General features: G+C 44.7%; 1 protein-coding gene across 3 annotated transcripts in view; it reads right to left on the minus strand.

Moving 5' to 3' along the window:
* The window catches only part of DOK6 (docking protein 6), a 1023171-nt gene that overhangs the window by 582653 nt on the left and 420760 nt on the right, over nucleotides 1-19758 (minus strand). For all 3 annotated transcript variants that reach the window (XM_077270110.1, XM_077270111.1, XM_077270112.1), the window contains one exon: nucleotides 286-405. In XM_077270110.1, coding sequence (XP_077126225.1) covers nucleotides 286-405 — 120 coding nt within the window. The remainder of the gene's footprint in view (nucleotides 1-285; nucleotides 406-19758) is intronic.

Below are 19758 nucleotides of genomic sequence, written 5' to 3' on the forward strand. Positions count from 1 at the left end.
AATAAGATTCGAGTGGCAAAAATCTCCTTTTTTTGTAAAAGGTTAACTTTCAATCCTGTCAGTGTGATGTCTGACCCTGTAGATGGCTCTTCATCAACAATTGGCAAAAAGTAGGTGACAATAGTTAAGCGAAAGAGCTCATTCATTCTTCTAAAAGGTGAGATTTTTCATCTAAATATTTAACAATTAATCCATATTTTTGCAAAATTAAGGTTTTTAATGATTTCAAAGTTTAGGAGTGTTACTTTCCTACATTATATCATGATATAAAAGAATGATACTCACCATTTTGTTCCCTTTGTACTCCAGCAGCTAATAGATCTGGTTCACCAAGGCTTATATCATTAAGTCTTGTTCCTAAACACTCCATACATAGAGACTTGCACCATTCCTCCGCTTCCAGTTCTAAAGAGAAATGTGAAAGGAAATATGCGTTAAACTTTACATAATCCACAGTATACAAAGCTTCGTATAAGTAAGAACAGTTGAGCAGATTTTTACAGGAACCACAGGTGCATATAGCTCTCTATTATGAATATAACACCAGTGATTGGAAATGGACAGTATAATTTCATGTACTAACACAGTCTGATGTTAACACTGCAAAATAAAAAAAGACAAATTTTTGGCTTTATAACTTTGCATTATTTTTTTCAGCTTTTTTAGCACATTTGAATGCTAATTCGATTGGTGGTAAATGTTCCTGATTATGGTTTTTAAAAGAAATATAAATACCAAAGTAAACGATTCAGTGATGATGTTATTATAACTTATACTAAGTGTAATTTCAATGCACAACGTTAAAAAGCACAAAAATAAATGTAAATGTCAAATGGCAAACACATTACCCTTTTCAAAGAAGAACACAGTTTGCATAAAGCAGTATAACTATTATCAAGCTTTGAGTTATGATTGGTAAAAGGGCATGAACAAAACTCTGTGTTTTCAAAGAAATGCCTGGTAGCTCTCAGTACCATTAATGCTTCGCCTCCATTGGCATTATTCTCTTAATAAGCTAATCTGCTTGGACCTTAAAGGCAGTGTGTCTGTCTTTCACCCTGCAAAACTGCTGACAACACTGGATACATGACCAGGAAATCAGTTTAAAGGGAGCCTGTCATGCTGCACTAACCGTTTCCTGCACTACAAACATGCATGTGTTACTTTGAAATGCTTTCGGTATCCATTATTTTCAATGTGGTTCGGGTTCTGGTGGAAGTTCTGGTACTGTTCTGGTATCTGAAACAAACTTTCTAAAAAATTCACCTCAGGTACCAGAACCCAAACTTCCACAGGTCCGCCCATCCTTAGTAGTGTGTATTGGTCTAATATTGAACTACTACAACAAGGAAATGTTCAACAGTAAAAATATTTTTCACAGCATTTAAAGATTGTGAGAAAACAGTTGTATGATAATATATGCATGACAGAGATTTTTCTTTTGGCTTTGTAAAAAAATGGCTTTCCTGTCTGACAAGGAAGGAAGCATATTCCCTATGACACCCTAGTCTTGGTTTCAGTATATTGGTTAAGTAGCAAAATTATATATACAGGTGAGCACTGAGGGGCTTAATACTAATTAATACTACCCTCCAAGTTTACAGTGTGTGAAAAATTAAAAAATGCTGTGATTAGGTGCTATTACTGCAGTATATCTCCAATCAATGAGTGACTATACAACTACATCACTTCCTTTTTCCACTGTCACTTGAATCTTTGCATCATTATTCATAGAATCAGACTATCACTTCCATTTTCAAGTTGATCATTTTCTACTCCTATGCAGAATTGTGAACTTTGACCTCCTATCCCTATGGCTGCAGAAGCCTACAATGGCTGCACCACTTTTTGATTGGCTGTGACAGCTGTAAGATGTGATAGCTGCAGACTACTATGGTAAAGGTTGTACTGCCGTGCCTGATGTCATTAACTCACACTTGAATTCATCTACAGTGTGTGAAATGCCACAATTTTTTTTTAGACCGATCCTGTTGCTAAATGTTCGAAAACATGGGGACCGGCAAACTTCAGGAAATTGAACTAAAAGTAAATTCTCCACGTATCAATACACTAATTTCTTGTCTTGACTCTTGCTTTCAAATATATTTCAGAGCATAATATTCATGTTTCTAATGCATAAGTTGATTAGGCAGGGTTTCCTAACAGTTTGGACAGTGTTATGATCTGGTGACCTTGGAAACTTTCTCTGGAGTCGGTGGAACCTGTACTGACCGCAAATCCTGAACTAACACCGCAACTAGAAGTAGCCGTGGGGTGTGCCTAACAAACCCTAGACACCTCAACACAGCCGGAGGACTAAATACCCCTATAGATGGAAATAGGAATGCTATCTTGCCTCAGAGCAGACCCCCAAAGGATAGGCAGCCCCCCACGAATAATGACTGTGAGAAGGAGAACATTAGACACACGCAGGTAGAAAACAGGATTTAGCAAAAGAGGCCACTCTAGCTAAATAGGAAAGGATAGGACAGATTACTAGGCGGTCAGTAAAAAACCCTTCCAAAAATATCCACAGCAGATAATACAAAAAGTTCCACAATCTAACTAAAGACATATAATGTATATCTGCCACTCCAGAGAATCCAGCAAGACTGAGAAAATACTGACACAATCTAAGCTGGACAAGAAAACACAAAGAATAGCACTGAATTGTGAAACACACAGCATGTGTGTCACAGGAAAAAAAAAACAGACACTTATCTTTGCTGATTTGACAGAAAGGCAGGAGGAACCAGGCAGAGGTCAAAAACCTCCCAACAACAATTGACAACAGGCAAGGACTAATGAATCCTGCACACCTAAATACCCCAGTCAGAACTGCAATCAGCAGATACACCTGACCAGGACTGCAACTCAGGGGCAACTGCATTACCACCTACAACCACCGGAGGGTGCCCAAAAGCAGAATTCACAACAGTACCCCCCCTTGAGGAGGGGTCACCAAACCCTCACCAGCACCCCCAGGCCGATCAGGACGAGCCAGATGAAAGGCACAGACCAAATCAGCAGCATTACATCAGAAGCAAAAACCCAAGAATTATCCTCCTGGCCATAACCCTTCCATTTGACAAGGTACTGAAGCCTCCTGTTGTGAATTCTGTTGTGGGTTCTGCTCTTAGGCTCCCTCCGGTGGTTATAAGTGGTAGTGCTGCTGTTTGTCCTTCACAACAGTCATCAGCTGCTTCCACTTTGGACGGGGCTATATAGTCTGGCTCCTTCCTTTATGGAGTGCCAGTTGCCCATTGTTTTCTAGGGATCCACATCTCTGCTTGGTTTCTCCTTCTGGATTGTCCAAATCATCAAAGATAAGTCCTGGCTCTGTTTTTGCAGTCCACATGCGGTGGACTTAATAGTTCTGTGAATTGCTATGTTTTTTCTTGTCCAGCTTTGTCTGTGTTAAGATTTACTCAGCCAAGTTGGAAGCTCTGGAGTTACAGAGTTACCCTCCATGCCTTTAGTTAGGTGTGGAGATTTTTGTATTCTCTGTGGTGGATTTTGCAGTATTTTTATACTGACCGCACAGTACTCTTTCCTGTCTTTTCTTTCTAGGTAGCGTGTCCTCCTTTGCTAAATTCTGTTTTCAGTCTGCGTTTGTAATTTCCCTCTCCTCTCACAGTCAATATTTGTGGGGGGCTGCCTTTCCTTTGGGAATTTTCTCTGAGGCAAGATAGTATTCCTGTTTCTTCCTTTAGGTGTAATTAGCCCTCCGGCCGTGACGAGGTGTCTAGGGAGTGACAGGAACATCCCACGGCTACTTCTAGTTGATGTGTTAAGTTCAGGGTCTGCGGTCAGTATAGAGGCCACCTACTCCAGAGCTCGTCCATGCTGCTCCTAGGCCACCAGTTCATAACAGTACAACTGGCCAACAATGAGTTAACCACATCTCAAAAGAAGGGAAAGAAAGTGCTGAGCCATTTTTTTTTCTGTACTCTGTTGTGTTTTTTTTTCCCTCTTCACTTCTGGGTGGCTCAGGAGTTAGGCATTGACATGGATGTTCAGGGACTTGCTTCTCGGGTGGATCAACTTGCTGCTAGAGTACAGGGTATTTCTGATTATATCGTGCAGACTCCTGTTTTAGAGCATAGAATTCCTACCCCCGATCTGTTCTTCGGGGACAGGTCCAAATTTTTGAGCTTTAAAAATAACTGTAAACTGTTTTTTGCTCTTAAGCCCCATTCCTCTGGTGATCCCATCCAGCAGGTAAAAATTGTCATTTCTCTGTTGCGTGGTGACCCGCAGGATTGGGCATTTTCCCTGGAATCTGGGAATCTAGCCTTGCTTAATGTAGACACCTTTTTTCAGGTGCTTGGGTTATTGTATGATGAACCTAACTCTGTAGAGCATGCTGAGAAAACACTTTTGGCCCTGTGTCAGGGTCAAGAAGCGGCAGAGTCATATTGCCAGAAATTCAGAAAATGGTCTGTGCTTACTAAGTGGAATGAGGATGCTTTGGCGGCAATTTTCAGAAAGGGTCTTTCTGAATCTGTTAAAGATGTTATGGTGGGGTTCCCCACGCCTGCAGGTCTGAGTGATTCTATGTCCCTGGCCATTCAAATTGATCGGCGCTTGCGTGAGCGCAGAGTTGTGCACACTATGGCATTGTCTTCCGAGCGGAGTCCTGAGCCTATGCAGTGTGATAGGATTGTGTCTAGAGCGGAACGCCAAGGATTCAGACGTCAGAATAGGTTGTGCTTTTACTGCGGCGATTCTGCTCATGTTATTTCTGATTGCCCTAAGCGTGCCAAGAGAATTGCTAATTCCGTTACTATCAGTACTGTACAACCTAAATTTCTGTTATCTGTGACCCTGATCTGCTCATTATCGTCATTCTCTGTCATGGCATTTGTGGATTCAGGCGCTGCTTTAAATTTAATGGACTTAGAATTTGCCAGACGTTGTGGTTTTTCCTTACAGCCTTTGCGGAGTCCTATCCCTTTGAGGGGGATTGATGCTACACCATTGGCTAAAAATAAACCTCAGTTTTGGACACAGTTAACCATGTGCATGGCGCCAGCCCATCAGGAAGATTGTCGCTTCCTGGTGTTACATAATTTGCATGATGCTGTTGTGCTGGGGTTTCCATGGTTAAAGGTACATAATCCGGTGTTGGATTGGAAATCTATGTCTGTGACTAGTTGGGGTTGTCGGGGTTCACGATGACGTCCCTCTGATGTCAATTTCCTCCTCCCCCTCTTCTGAAATTCCTGAGTTTCTGTCAGATTTCCAGGATGTTTTTGATGAGCCCAAGTCCAGTTCCCTTCCACCGCATAGGGACTGTGATTGTGCTATTGATTTGATTCCAGGCTGTAAGTTTCCTAAGGGCCGACTTTTCAACCTGTCTGTGCCTGAACATGCCGCCATGCGGAGCTATGTAAGGGAGTCTTTGGAGAAGGGGCATATTCGGCCATCTTCTTCTCCATTAGGAGCAGGTTTTTTTTTTGTTGCCAAGAAGGATGGCTCCTTGAGACCCTGTATTGATTATCGCCTCTTGAATAAGATCACGGTCAAATTCCAATACCCTTTGCCTTTGCTTTCTGATTTGTTTGCCAGAATTAAGGGGGCTAGTTGGTTTACTAAGATTGACCTTCGAGGGGCATATAATCTGGTTCGTATTAAGCAGGGTGACGAATGGAAAACTGCGTTTAATACGCCCGAGGGCCATTTTGAGTATCTTGTGATGCCATTTGGACTCTCTAATGCCCCATCTGTGTTTCAGTCCTTCATGCATGATATTTTTCGGAATTATCTTGATAAATTCATGATTGTATATTTGGATGATATTTTGATTTTTTCAGATGATTGGGAGTCTCATGTGAAACAAGTTAGGATGGTATTTCAGGTCCTTCGTGACAATGCCTTGTTTGTGAAGGGGTCTAAGTGCCTGTTTGGTGTACAGAGGGTTTCTTTTTTGGGCTTCATTTTTTCTCCATCATCTATAGAAATGGATCCGGCTAAGGTTCAGGCCATTCATGATTGGATCCAGCCCACATCCGTGAAGAGCCTTCAGAAATTTTTGGGCTTTGCTAATTTTTATCGCCGTTTCATTGCCAACTTCTCCAGTGTGGTTAAACCCCTGACCGATTTGACGAGGAAGGGCGCTGATGTAGCTAATTGGTCCTCTGAGGCCGTTTCTGCCTTTCAGGAGCTTAAGCGCCGATTTACTTCTGCCCCTGTGTTGCGTCAGCCGGATGTTTCTCTTCCTTTTCAGGTTGAGGTTGACGCTTCTGAGATTGGGGCAGGGGCCGTTTTGTCTCAGAGGAATTCTGATGGTTCCTTGATGAAACCGTGTGCCTTCTTTTCTTGAAAGTTTTCGCCTGCAGAACGCAATTATGATGTCGGCAATCATGAGTTGTTGGCTATGAAGTGGGCATTTGAGGAGTGGCGACATTGGCTTGAGGGGGCCAAGCACCGTATTGTGGTCTTGACCGATCATAAGAATCTGATTTACCTCGAGTCTGCCAAATGGCTGAATCCTAGACAGGCCCGATGGTCCCTGTTTTTCTCCCGTTTTGATTTTGTTGTCTCGTATCTTCCAGGTTCTAAGAATGTTAAGGCTGATGCCCTCTCTAGGAGTTTCTTGCCTGATTCCCCTGGGATTCTTGAGCCGGTTGGTATTCTTAAGGAGGGGGTGATTCTCTCTGCCATCTCCCCTGATTTGCGACGGGCTCTTCAGGAGTTTCAGGCTGATAAACCTGATCACTGTCCAGCGGGGAAACTGTTTGTTCCTGACATATGGACTAGTAAAGTGATTTCTGAGGTTCACTGTTCTGTGTTGGCTGGCCATCCTGGGATTTTTGGTACCAGAGATTTGGTTAGTAGGTCCTTTTGGTGGCCTTCTTTGTCACGGGATGTGCGTTCTTTTGTGCAGTCCTGTGGGACTTGTGCGCGGGCCAAACCTTGCTGCTCCCGCGCCAGTGGGTTGCTTTTGCCTTTGCCGGTCCCTGAGAGGCCTTGGACGCATATTTCTATAGATTTTATTTCGGATCTTCCTGTGTCCCAAAGGATGTCTGTTATCTTGGTTGTTCTGTGGCCGGTTTTCTAAGATGGTTCATTTGGTACCTTTGCCTAAGTTGCCTTCCTCTTCTGAGTTGGTTCCATTGTTTTTTCAGCATGTGGTTCGTTTGCATGGCATTCCGGAGAATATTGTGTCCGATAGAGGTTCCCAGTTTGTTTCTAGGTTTTGGCGGTCATTTTGTGCTTTTGTCTTTTTCTTCCGCATTTCATCCTCAGACAAACGGCCAAACCGAGCGAACTAACCAGACTTTGGAAACTTATTTGAGATGCTTTGTGTCTGCCGATCAGGATGATTGGGTGGCTTTCTTGCCATTGGCCAAGTTTGCCCTTAATAATCGGGCTAGTTCTGCTACCTTGGTGTCACCATTCTTTTGTAATTCTGGGTTTCATCCTCGTTTTTCTTCAGGGCAGGTTGAGTCTTCTGATTGTCCTGGGGTGGACTCTGTGGTTGACAGGTTGCAGCAGATTTGGGCTCATGTTGTGGACAATTTGGTGTTGTCTCAGGAGGAGGCTCAGCGTCTTGCCAACCGTCGTCGGCGTGTGGGTTCCCGGCTTCGGGTTGGGGATTTGGTCTGGTTGTCTTCTCGTCATGTTCCTATGAAGGTTTCTTCCACGAAGTTCAAGCCTCGGTTTATTGGTCCTTAAGGATTTCTGAGATTATCAATCCAGTGTCTTTTCGTTTGGCCCTTCCAGCCTCTTTTTCCATCCATAATGTTTTTCATAGATCTTTGTTGCGGAAATATGTGGTGCCCGTGGTTCCCTCTGTTGATCCTCCTGCCCCGGTGTTGATTGATGTGGAGTTGGAGTATGTTGTGGAGAAGAACTTGGATTCTCGTTTTTCTAGACGGAGGCTTCAGTATCTTGTCAAGTGGAAGGGTTATGGCCAGGAGCATAATTCTTGGGTTGTTGCCTCCGATGTTCATGCTGACGATTTGGTTCGTGCCTTCCATTTGGCTCGTCCGGATCAGCCTGGGGGCTCTGGTGAGGGTTCGGTGACCCCTCCTCAAGGGGGGGGTACTGTTGTGAATTCTGTTGTGGGTTCTGCTCTTAGGCTCCTTCCGGTGGTTATAAGTGGTAGTGCTGCTGTTTGTCCTTCACAACAGTCATCAGCTGCTTCCACTTTGGACGGGGCTATTTAGTCTGGCTCCTTCCTTTATGGAGTGCCAGTTGCCCATTGTTTTCTAGGGATCCACATCTCTGCTTGGTTTCTCCTTCTGGATTGTCCAAATCATCAAAGATAAGTCCTGGCTCTGTTTTTGCAGTCCACATGTGGTGGACTTAATAGTTCTGTGAATTGCTATGTTTTTTCTTGTCCAGCTTTGTCTGTGTTAAGATTTACTCAGCCCAGTTGGAAGCTCTGGAGTCACAGAGTTACCCTCCATGCCTTTAGTTAGGTGTGGAGATTTTTGTATTCTCTGTGGTGGATTTTGTAGTATTTTTTTATACTGACCGCACAGTACTCTTTCCTGTCTTTTCTTTCTAGGTAGCGTGGCCTCCTTTGCTAAATTCTGTTTTCAGTCTGCGTTTGTAATTTCCCTCTCCTCTCACAGTCAATATTTGTGGGGGGCTGCCTTTCCTTTGGGAATTTTCTCTGAGGCAAGATAGTATTCCTGTTTCTTCATTTAGGTGTAATTAGTCCTCCGGCCGTGACGAGGTGTCTAGGGAGTGACAGGAACATCCCACGGCTACTTCTAGTTGATGTGTTAAGTTCAGGGTCTGCGGTCAGTATAGAGGCCACCTGCTCCAGAGCTCATCCATGCTGCTCCTAGGCCACCAGTTCATAACAGCCTCCGCCTCGAAAAACGAGAATCCAAAATCTTCTCAACCACATACTCCAACTCCCCATCAACCAAAACAGGGGCCGGAGGATCAACAGAGGGAACAACGGGCACCACATATTTCCGCAATAAAGATCTATGGAACACATTATGGATAGCAAAAGAGGCCGGAAGCGCCAATCGAAAAGACACCGGATTAATAATCTCAGAAATCCTATAAGGACCAATAAACTGAAGCTTAAACTTAGGGGAAGAGACCTTCATAGGAACATGACGGGAAGACAACCAAACCAAATCCCCAACCCGAAGCCGGGAACCAACACACCGACGACGGTTAGCAAAACGTTGAGCCTCCTCCTGAGACAACACCAAATTGTCCACCACATGAGCCCAAATCTGCTGCAAACTGTCAACTACAGAATCCACACCAGGACAGTCAGAAGGCTCAACCTGCCCAGAAGAAAAACGAGGATGAAAACCAAAATTGCAAAAAAAAGGCGAAACCAAAGTAGCCGAACTAGCCCGATTATTAAGGGCAAACTCGGCCAATGGCAAAAAGGCCACCCAATCATCCTGATCGGCAGACACAAAGCATCTCAAATAAGTCTCCAAAGTCTGATTAGTTCGCTCGGTCTGGCCATTTGTCTGAGGATGAAATGCAGAAGAAAAAGACAAATCAATGCCCAGCCTAGCACAAAAGGCCGGCCAAAACCTAGAAACAAACTGGGAACCTCTGTCGGACACAATATTCTCCAGAATACCATGCAAACAAACCACATGCTGAAAAAACAACGGAACCAACTCTGAAGAGGAAGGCAATTTAGGCAAAGGTACCAAATGAACCATGTTAGAAAACCGGTCACAAACAACCCAGATAACCGACACCCTCTGGGAAACCGGAAGATCAGAAATAAAATCCATAGAAATATGCATCCAGGGCCTCTCAGGGATCGGCAATGGCAAAAGTAACCCACTAGCACGGGAACAACAAGGCTTGGCCCGCGCACAAGTCCCACAGGACTGCACAAAAGAAGGCACATCACGTGACAATCAAGGCCACCAAAAGGACCTACCAACCAAATCTCTGGTACCAAAAATACCAGGATGACCAGCCAACACAGAACAGTGAACCTCAGAAATCACTCTACTAGTCCATCTGTCAGGAACAAACAATTTCCCCACAGGACAGCGGTCAGGTCTATCAGCCTGAAATTCCTGAAGAACCCGCCATAAATCAGGGGAAATGGCAGAAAGGACCACCCCTTCTTTCAGAATGCCGACCGGTTCAAGGACCTCAGGAGAATCAGGCAAAAAACTCCTAGAAAGGGCATCAGCCTTAATATTCTTAAAACCCGGAAGATACGAAACCACGAAAACAAAACGGGAAAAAAACAAGGACCATCAAGCCTGTCTAGGACTCAGCCGTTTGGCAGACTCGAGGTAAATCAAATTCTTATGATCGGTCAGGACCACAATACGGTGCTTAGCTCCCTCAAGCCAATGTCGCCACTCCTCAAACACCCACTTCATAGCCAACAACTCCCAATTGACGACATCATAATTGCGTTCAGCAGGCGAAAACTTGCGGGAGAAGAAGGCACACGGTTTCATCAAAGAACCAACAGAATCCCTCTGAGACAAAACGGCACCTGCCCCAATCTCAGAAGCATCAACCTCAACCTGAAACGGAAGAGAAACATCTGGTTGGCGCAACACCGCACCAGAAGTAAAGCGGCGTTTAAGCTCCTGAAAGGCAGAGACAGCCGCAGAGGACCAATTCACCACATCAGCGCCTTTTTTCGTCAAATCAGTCAAGGGTTTAACCACGCTGGAGAAGTTAGCAATGAAACGGCGATAAAAATTTGCAAAACCCAAAAATTTCTGAAGGCTCTTCACGGATGTGGGTTGAATCCAATCATGAATGGCCTGAACCTTAACCGGATCCATCTCCATAGACGAGGGAGAAAAAATAAAGCCCAAAAAAGAAACCTTCTGCACCCCAAAGAGACACTTAAACCCCTTCACAAACAAAGCATTGTCACGAAGGATCTGAAATACCATCCTGACCTGTTCCACATGAGACTCCCAATCATTGGAAAAAATCAAAATATCGTCCAAATATACAATCAAGAATTTATCAATATAAGTCCGGAAGATATCATGCATGAAGGATTGAAAAACAGATAGAGCGTTAGTGAGCCCGAATGGCATCACAAGGTATTCAAAATGGCCTTCGGGCGTATTAAACTCAGTTTTCCATTCATCACCCTGCTTAATACAAACAAGATTATATGCCCCCCGAAGGTCAATCTTCGTAAACCAACTAGCCCCCTTAATCCTAGCAAACAAAACAGAAAGCAAAGGTAAAGGGTATTGAAACTTGACCGTGATCTTATTCAAGAGGCAATAATCAATACAAGGTCTCAAGGAGCCATCCTTCTTAGCAACAAAAAAAAAACCTGCTCCCAACGGTGAAGAAGATGGCCGAATATGCCCTTTCTCCAAAGACTCCTTAACATAACTCCGCATGGCGGTATGTTCCGGCACAGACAGGTTGAAAAGTCGGCCCTTAGGAAACTTACTGCCTGGAATCAAGTCAATCGCACAATCACAGTCCCTGTGCGGTGGAAGGGAACTGGACTTGGGCTCATCGAATACATCCTGAAAATCAGACAATAATTCTGGAATTTCAGAAGAGGAAGAAGAGGAGATTGACATCAAAGGAACATCATTATGATTCCCCTGACAACCCCAACTAGTCACAGACATAGATTTCCAATCCAACACAGGATTATGTACCTGCAACCACGGGAAACCCAGCATGATAACATCATGCAAATTATGCAACACCAGAAATCGACAATCTTCCTGATGGCGCATGGTCACCTGTGTCCAAAACTGGGGCTTATTTTTAGCCAAAGGTTTAGCATCAATCCCCCTTAAAGGAATAGGGTTCTGTAAAGGCTGCAAGGGAAAACCACAATGCCTGGCAAACTCAAAATCCATTAAGTTCAAGGCGGCACCTGAATCCACAAATGCCATGACAGAATATGATGACAATGAGCAGATCAAGGACACCGATAACAGAAATTTAGGTTGTACAGTACTGATAGTAAATGAACTAGCGATCCTCTTTGTCCGCTTAGGGCAGGCTGAAATGACATGAGAAGCATCGCCACAATAATAACACAACCTATTCTGACGTCTGAATCCCTGTTGTTCCGTTCTAGACAAAATCCTATCACACTGCATTGGCTCAGGACTTTGCTCTAAGGACGCCGCCACAGCGCGCACAGTTTGACGCTCCCGCAAGCGCCGATCAATCTGAATGGCCAGAGACATAGAATCACTCAGACCAACAGGCGTGGGAAACCCCACCATAACATCTTTAACGGATTCAGAAAGACCCTTTCTGAAAATTGCCGCCAAAGCATCATCATTCCATTTAGTCAACACAGACCATTTTCTAAATTCCTGACAATACAATTCTGCCACCTCTTGACCCTGAGACAGGACCAACAAGGTTTTCTCCACTTGATCCACAGAATTCGGTTCATCATATAATAATCCTAAAGCCTGAAAAAAGGAATCTACATTAAGCAAGGCCGGATTCCCAGATTCCAGGGAAAATGCCCAATCCTGAGGATCGCCACGCAGCAGGGAGATGACAATTTTAACCTGCTGAATGGAATCACCGGAGGATCGCGGTCTCAGAGCAAAAAACAGTTTACAATTGTTTTTAAAACCCAAAAATTTGGACCTATCACCAAAATACAAATCAGGAGTAGGAATCTTCGGCTCCAAAGCAGGAGTCTGAACAATATAATCAGAAATACCCTGTACCCTAGCAGCAAGCTGGTCTACATGAGAAGCTAATTCCTGAACATCCATGCTGGCACAAGACTCCTCAGCCACCCATAGATAAAGAGGGAAGAATAGACAAAACAGGCTGCAGAAAAAAAATGGCTCAACACCTTTCTTCCCTTCTTCTGAGATGCATTTAACTCATTATGGGCCAGTTGTACTGTTATGATCCGGTGACCTTGGAGCCGCATGAAACTTTCTCTGGAGTTGGTGGAACCTGTACTGACCGCAAATCCTGAACTAACACCGCAACTAGAAGTAGCCGTGGGGTGTGCCTAACAAACCCTAGACACCTCGACACAGCCGGAGGACTAAATACCCCTATAGATGGAAATAGGAATGCTATCTTGCCTCAGAGCAGACCCCCAAAGGATAGGCAGCCCCCCACGAATAATGACTGTGAGAAGGAGAAGATTAGACGCACGCAGGTAGAAAACAGGATTTAGCAAAAGAGGCCACTCTAGCTAAATAGGAAAGGATAGGACAGATTACTAGGCGGTCAGTAAAAACCCTTCCAAAAATATCCACAGCAGATAATACAAAAAGTTCCACAATCTAACTAAAGACATGGAATGTATATTTGCCACTCCAGAGAATCCAGCAAGACTGAGAAAATACTGACACAATCTAAGCTGGACAAGAAAACACAAAGAATAGCACTGAATTGTGAAACACACAGCATGTGTGTCACAGGAAAAAAAAACAGACACTTACCTTTGCTGATTTGGCAGAAAGGCAGGAGGAACCAGGCAGAGGTCAAACACCTCCCAACAACAATTGACAACTGGCAAGGACTAATGAATCCTGCACACCTAAATACCCCAGTCAGAACTGCAATCAGCAGATACACCTGACCAGGACTGCAACTCAGGGGCAACTGCATTACCACCTACAACCACCGGAGGGAGCCCAAAAGCAGAATTCACAACAGGACAGCATATAAAAGAAATGACACACAGCCAACATTTTGTTCAGACAGATTGTAAAACCACAATAAATCATAAACATTTAAAGCAATATATGCCTAGAGCATATAATTCTGATTTGGATGCTAGCTGCATTCAATGTCCAAAATAAAATTATGATAAAAGTTGTACAACTTTCTCCAGCTACAAAAAACCATGGAATCTTCAAATCTCTTTTCCAGACTAGGTAAAAAGTGCCATAATGTTAAGGACTATCCAAGAATTTCTAGATGGTTGACAAGCCAACACTACTGTTGGAGAAACCTGAATCAGCTGATTAAACATAGCTTTGTAAATGATTTTAAGGAGGTTGTGGTTGATAAATGCTGTAATAATTTTATAGCATAGGGATTGTGAGTGCTTTCTGCAGAGAATCAAGAGCACTTCAGCTTTAGGTTATACAAGTTTTTTTTCAGGTGAATTGCACCTGAAATCTGCCTGTAAAAATTTTTTAAATGCTAAAAATAATGAATATATACAGTATGTCATAAAAGTGACTACATCCCTAACATTTTTATAAATATTTTACTATGTCTTTTCATTGGACAACACTGAAGATATGAAGCAATGTAGTCAGTGTACAGCTTGTTTAACAGTGTAAATTTGGTGTACCCTCTAAATAACTCAACATACAACCATTAATGTCTAAACCGCTGGCAACAAAAGTGAGTACACCCCTAAGTGAAAATGGCCAAATTGTGCCCAATTAGCCATTTTCCTTCCCTGGTGTCATGTGACTCATTAGTGTTACAAAGTCTCAGGTGTGAATGAGGGGGACGTTAAATTTGGTGTTATCACTCGCATACTGTCTCATGCTGGCCATTGGAAGTTCATGGCACCTAATGGCAAAGAATTCTGAGGATCTGAAAAAAGATTGGTTGCTCAGAATAAACATGGCCTAGGATATAAGACGATTGCCAACACCATGTAACTGCAGGGTGGCCAATACCATATAGTGGCTTAATAAGATGAGTTCAACTCAGAACTGGCCTCGCCATGGTCAACCAAAGAAGTTGAGTGCCTGTGATCAGTGTCACATCCAGAAGTTATCTTTTCAAAATAGACATATGTACCTCTGCAGAGGTTGAAAGGTTGGGGGTTTAGCCCATCAGTGCTCAGACATATGCCGCAGACTGCATCAAATTGGTCTGCATGGCTGTTGTCCCAGGAGAAAGCCTCTTCTAAAGATGATGCACAAAAAGCCCACAAACAGGTTGATGAAGACAATCAGACTTCAGACATGGATTACTGGAACCATATCCTTGGTCTGATGGAACCAACATAAACTTATTTGGTTCATATGGTATCAAGCGTGTGTCTTGCCTGTAGTCAAGCATGATGGTTGGGGTGTCATGGTTTGGGGTAGCATGAGTGCTGCCAGCTGTAGATAGCTACAGTTTGAGGGAACCATGAATGCCAACATGTACTGTGACATAATGAAGCAGAGCATGATCTCCTTCCTTTGGAAACTTGACTGCTGGGTAGTATTCTAACATGATAACGACCCAAAACACACCTCTAAGACATCCACTGCCTTGCACAAGAAACTGAGGGTAAAGGTGCTGGACTGGCCAAGCATGTCTCCAGACCTAAACCCTATTGAGCACCCATGGGTAGAGATGGGTGAAACTGAACAGTAAAGTACCAAACACCTACTGTTCGGGCATGGACACCGAACACAGACTTCATCACGAAGTTTGTGTTACTGTTCGGGTTTGGCTGCCTGAACACCGGGGTGTTTGTTGCGCTGTCATGTGCATGACGGAGTGGCAAACACCGCTTCTGATCGGTGGTAAAATCATCACCACCAGTCAGAGAGTCGCAGTTCCCACACTGTCGAAAGACAGTGTGAATGCTCAGCTGTGATTTGAGGTATAAAGTTTTACTTCTGGTCACTGGTGTCAGCGGATGGGACTACAGCTCCCATCATCTGACACCTGCTGCCGCTAATAACAGGGAGAGCAGAAGCGGCTGATGGGTGTATTCATTAACTTGCTCCTGCGCTGTAAATAAATATAAAAATATATATATTTTTGATAACCAGCCAGGTAAAACTCACAGCAACCCTCAGCTTTCAGCTTCAACAAGGTTAGTTATCAAGAATAGAGAGGTCCCCACGCCATATGTTTTAATTATTTAAATAAATAATTAAAAAATGGCATAGGGTCCTCCCCATTTTTGACAACCAGCCTTGCTAAAGCGGACAACTGGGGGCTGGTATTCTCAGGCTGGTAAGGGGCCATGGATATTGGTCCTCAGCCTAATAGCAGCCCACAGCTGCCCAGAAAAGGCATGTCTATTAGATACACCAATTCTGGTGCTTTGCCTGGCTCTTTCATCTCTCACTATCAAGACCCATGGAAGTGCGGTAGCTAGTGTTGAGCCATACCGTCCGATACTTGAAAGTATCTGTATCGGAAAGTATCGGCCGATACCGGCAAAGTATCGGATCTAATCCGATACCGATACCCGATACCAATACAAGTCAATGGGACTCATGTATCGGACGGTATCCCTGATGGTTCCCAGGGTCTGAAGGAGAGGAAACTCTCCTTCAGGCCCTGGGAACCATATTAATGTGTAAAATAAAGAATTAAAATAAAAAATATTGCTATACTCACCTCTCCGACGCAGCCTGGACTTCAGCGAGGGAACTGGCAGCGTTGTTTGCTTAAAATTCGCGCTTTAACTTCCTTACTTGAAGTCCCGGCTTGTGATTGGTCGCGCGCCGCCCATGTGACCGCGACGCGACCAATCACAACGCCGGAACGTAATTTTAAAATCCTGAAGGACCTAAAATTACGTCACGGCTTGCTGTGATTGGTCACATCGCGGTCACATGGGCAACGCGACCAATCACAAGCCGTGACGTCATGGGAGGCAGGACACGCGCGCATTTTAAAATGCGCGCGTCTCCTGCCTCCCGTGACGTCACGGCTTGTGATTGGTCGCGTCGCCCATGTGACCGCGACGCAACCAATCACAACGCCGGAACGTAATTTTAAAATCCTGAAGGACCTAAAATTACGTCACGGCTTGCTGTGATTGGTCACGTCGCGGTCACATGGGCGACGCGACCAATCACAAGCCGTGACGTCATGGGAGGCAGGACACGCGCGCATTTTAAAATGCGCGCGTCTCCTGCCTCCCGTGACGTCACGGCTTGTGATTGGTCGCGTCGCCCATGTGACCGCGTCGCAACCAATCACAACACCGGAACGTAATTTTAAAATCCTGAAGGACCTAAAATTACGTCACGGCTTGCTGTGATTGGTCGCGTCACGGTCACATGGGCGGCGCACGACCAATCACAAGCCGGGACTTCAAGTAAGGAAGTTAAAGCGCGAATTTTAAGCAAACAACGCTGCCGGTTCCCTCGGTAAGGTGCAGGCTGCGTCGGAGAGGTGAGTATAGCAATATTTTTTATTTTAATTCTTTATTTTACACATTAATGTTGTTTCGATACCGATACCCGATACCACAAAAGTATCGGATCTCGGTATCGGAATTCCGATACAGCAAATATCGGCCGATACCCGATACTTGCGGTATCGGAATGCTCAACACTAGCGGTAGCACGAAACGGCCGTCGTCTGTTGGAACCACAGTTCTCCCTATTTTGTCCTGCTGTTGACTTGATGTCACAATAAAGATTGGAAATTTTACGGATGGTGAGTGCTCTTCTTCACATTCTCTTACTCATATGCTTTCTGGGACTAAGTCCTGCTTTTCCCATTCTGAGCATGCCCTCTCACCATCAAGACCCATGGAAGTGCAGTAGCGCGAAACGGCCGTCATCTGTTGGAACCACAGTTCTCCATGTTTTGTCCTGCTGTTGACTTGATGTCACAATAAAGATTGGAAATTTATGGATGGTGAGTGCTCTTCTTCACATTCTCTTACTCATATGCTTGGACTAAACTTTTTTTCTGAATGAGCCCCTGGATTCTGTTATGGCATTCACAGCAGAACACCAGCTGTGATGGAGTGTGTGCTAGTGATTAAGTAAGCTGGTGGTGCAGACTATTTTCTTTTCTTTTGTTGTTGCTTAGTCCCAGAAAGACCTGCTTGCTGCTGAGCATTGCTGGCTACAAAGGTAGAGCCTGGAAAGGCAGAAGTTACCAGTCATCCAGTATCAGCCTGAGCCAGACGCTGGGACCGATGTCTCCGCTGAGCAGGCTCCACTGCGGCTGGAAGAGAATGGGAGATTGCAGCAGACATGGTTTGAGATTCCCCCTGTGCAGCGGTGGGAACTCAACAGCTAACACACAGTACTTGAAAACAATTGTGGCCGCACAAATATTGACATTTTGGGCACAATTGGCCATTTTCATTCAGGGGTGTACTCACATTTGCTGCCAACGGTTTAGACATTAATGGCTATGTGTTAAGTTATTTAGAGTATATAAGAAAAAACCTGGCATTCAACTTATATATAGGCGGTTTATTATTCAAGTAACAAAAACGTTTCGGTCACCAATTTGACCTTCAGTTACGTATTGTAGATGGTGGTGGGGAAAATGTGCCAGAATAGGCAAGTCGTGATAAGCTTCCTTTGTTTGTAGGAAGAAGTGTGTTATGGGTAATGGTTAGTTCAGCCGAATGTATGACGCTGCTGACGCGGTGTCCACCGCTTGTCTGGCCATTATATTATATATTAAGTTATTTAGAGGGCACAGTAAATTTGCACTGTTAACCCCTTAACGACCGCTGATACGCCTTTTAACAGCAGCAGTTAAGGGTACTCAAACCACAACTAGTGTTGAGCGATACGTCCGATACTTGAAAGTATCGGTATCGGAAAGTATCGGCCGATACCGGCAAAGTATCGGATCTAATCCGATACCGATACCCGATACCAATACAAGTCAATGGGACTCAAGTATCGGACGGTATCCCTGATGGTTCCCAGGGTCTGAAGGAGAGGAAACTCTCCTTCAGGCCCTGGGAACCATATTAATGTGTAAAAGAAAGAATTAAAATAAAAAATATTGCTATACTCACCTCTCCGACGCAGCCTGGACCTCACCGAGGGAACCGGCAGCGTTGTTTGCTTAAAATGCGCGCTTTTCCTTCCTTCCGTGACGTCACGGCTTCTGATTGGTCGCGTGCCGCCCATGTGGCCGCGACGCGACCAATCACAGCAAGCCGTGATGTAATTTTCAGGTCCTTCTAGGCATTCAGTATTTTAAAATTACGTTCCGGCTTTGTGATTGGTCGCGTCGCGGCCACATGGGCGACGCGACCAATCACAAGCCGTGACGTCACGGGAGGCTGGACACGCGCGCATTTTAAAATGCGCGCGTCTCCTGCCTCCCGTGACGTCACGGCTTGTGATTGGTCGCGTCGCCCATGTGACCGCGACGCGACCAATCACAAAGCCGGAACGTAATTTTAAAATACTGAATGCCTAGAAGGACCTGAAAATTACGTCACGGCTTGCTGTGATTGGTCGCGTCGCGGCCACATGGGCGGCACGCGACCAATCAGAAGCCGTGACGTCACGGAAGGAAGGAAAAGCGCGCATTTTAAGCAAACAACGCTGCCGGTTCCCTCGGTGAGGTCCAGGCTGCGTCGGAGAGGTGAGTATAGCAATATTTTTTATTTTAATTCTTTCTTTTACACATTAATGTTGTTTCGATACCGATACCCGATACCACAAAAGTATCGGATCTCGGTATCGGAATTCCGATACCCGCAAGTATCGGCCGATACCCGATACTTGCGGTATCGGAATGCTCAACACTAACCACAACGCCATTACTTAATGGCGCTGTTGAAAAAGTGTATGGCGCCCCCAGAGTTGGATTTTCTCTGGGGTCTCGGTTGCCGGGGGTAGCCGGGACCCCAGAGAACATGATTCGGGTCGGTTTTTACCAACCCCCGAGTTGCGATCGCCGGTAATTAACCGTTTACTGGCGGTCGCAAAAAAAAGCGATTTGCCATTTAATTTTTCTGTCCTCCAATGTGATCGCACATCAGAGGACAGAGAAATGGGGTCCCCGATAGCCCCCCAACACTCATCCATCTCCCATGGGCGCCGCCATCTTCTGGCCAAAAAATGATGGGCACATGTGCAGTGCGCCCGCCGGCCGGCACCCGGAAGATCTTTGAGG

Source organism: Ranitomeya variabilis, chromosome 6, assembly GCF_051348905.1.
Source record: "Ranitomeya variabilis isolate aRanVar5 chromosome 6, aRanVar5.hap1, whole genome shotgun sequence".
Classification (NCBI taxonomy): domain Eukaryota; kingdom Metazoa; phylum Chordata; class Amphibia; order Anura; family Dendrobatidae; genus Ranitomeya; species Ranitomeya variabilis.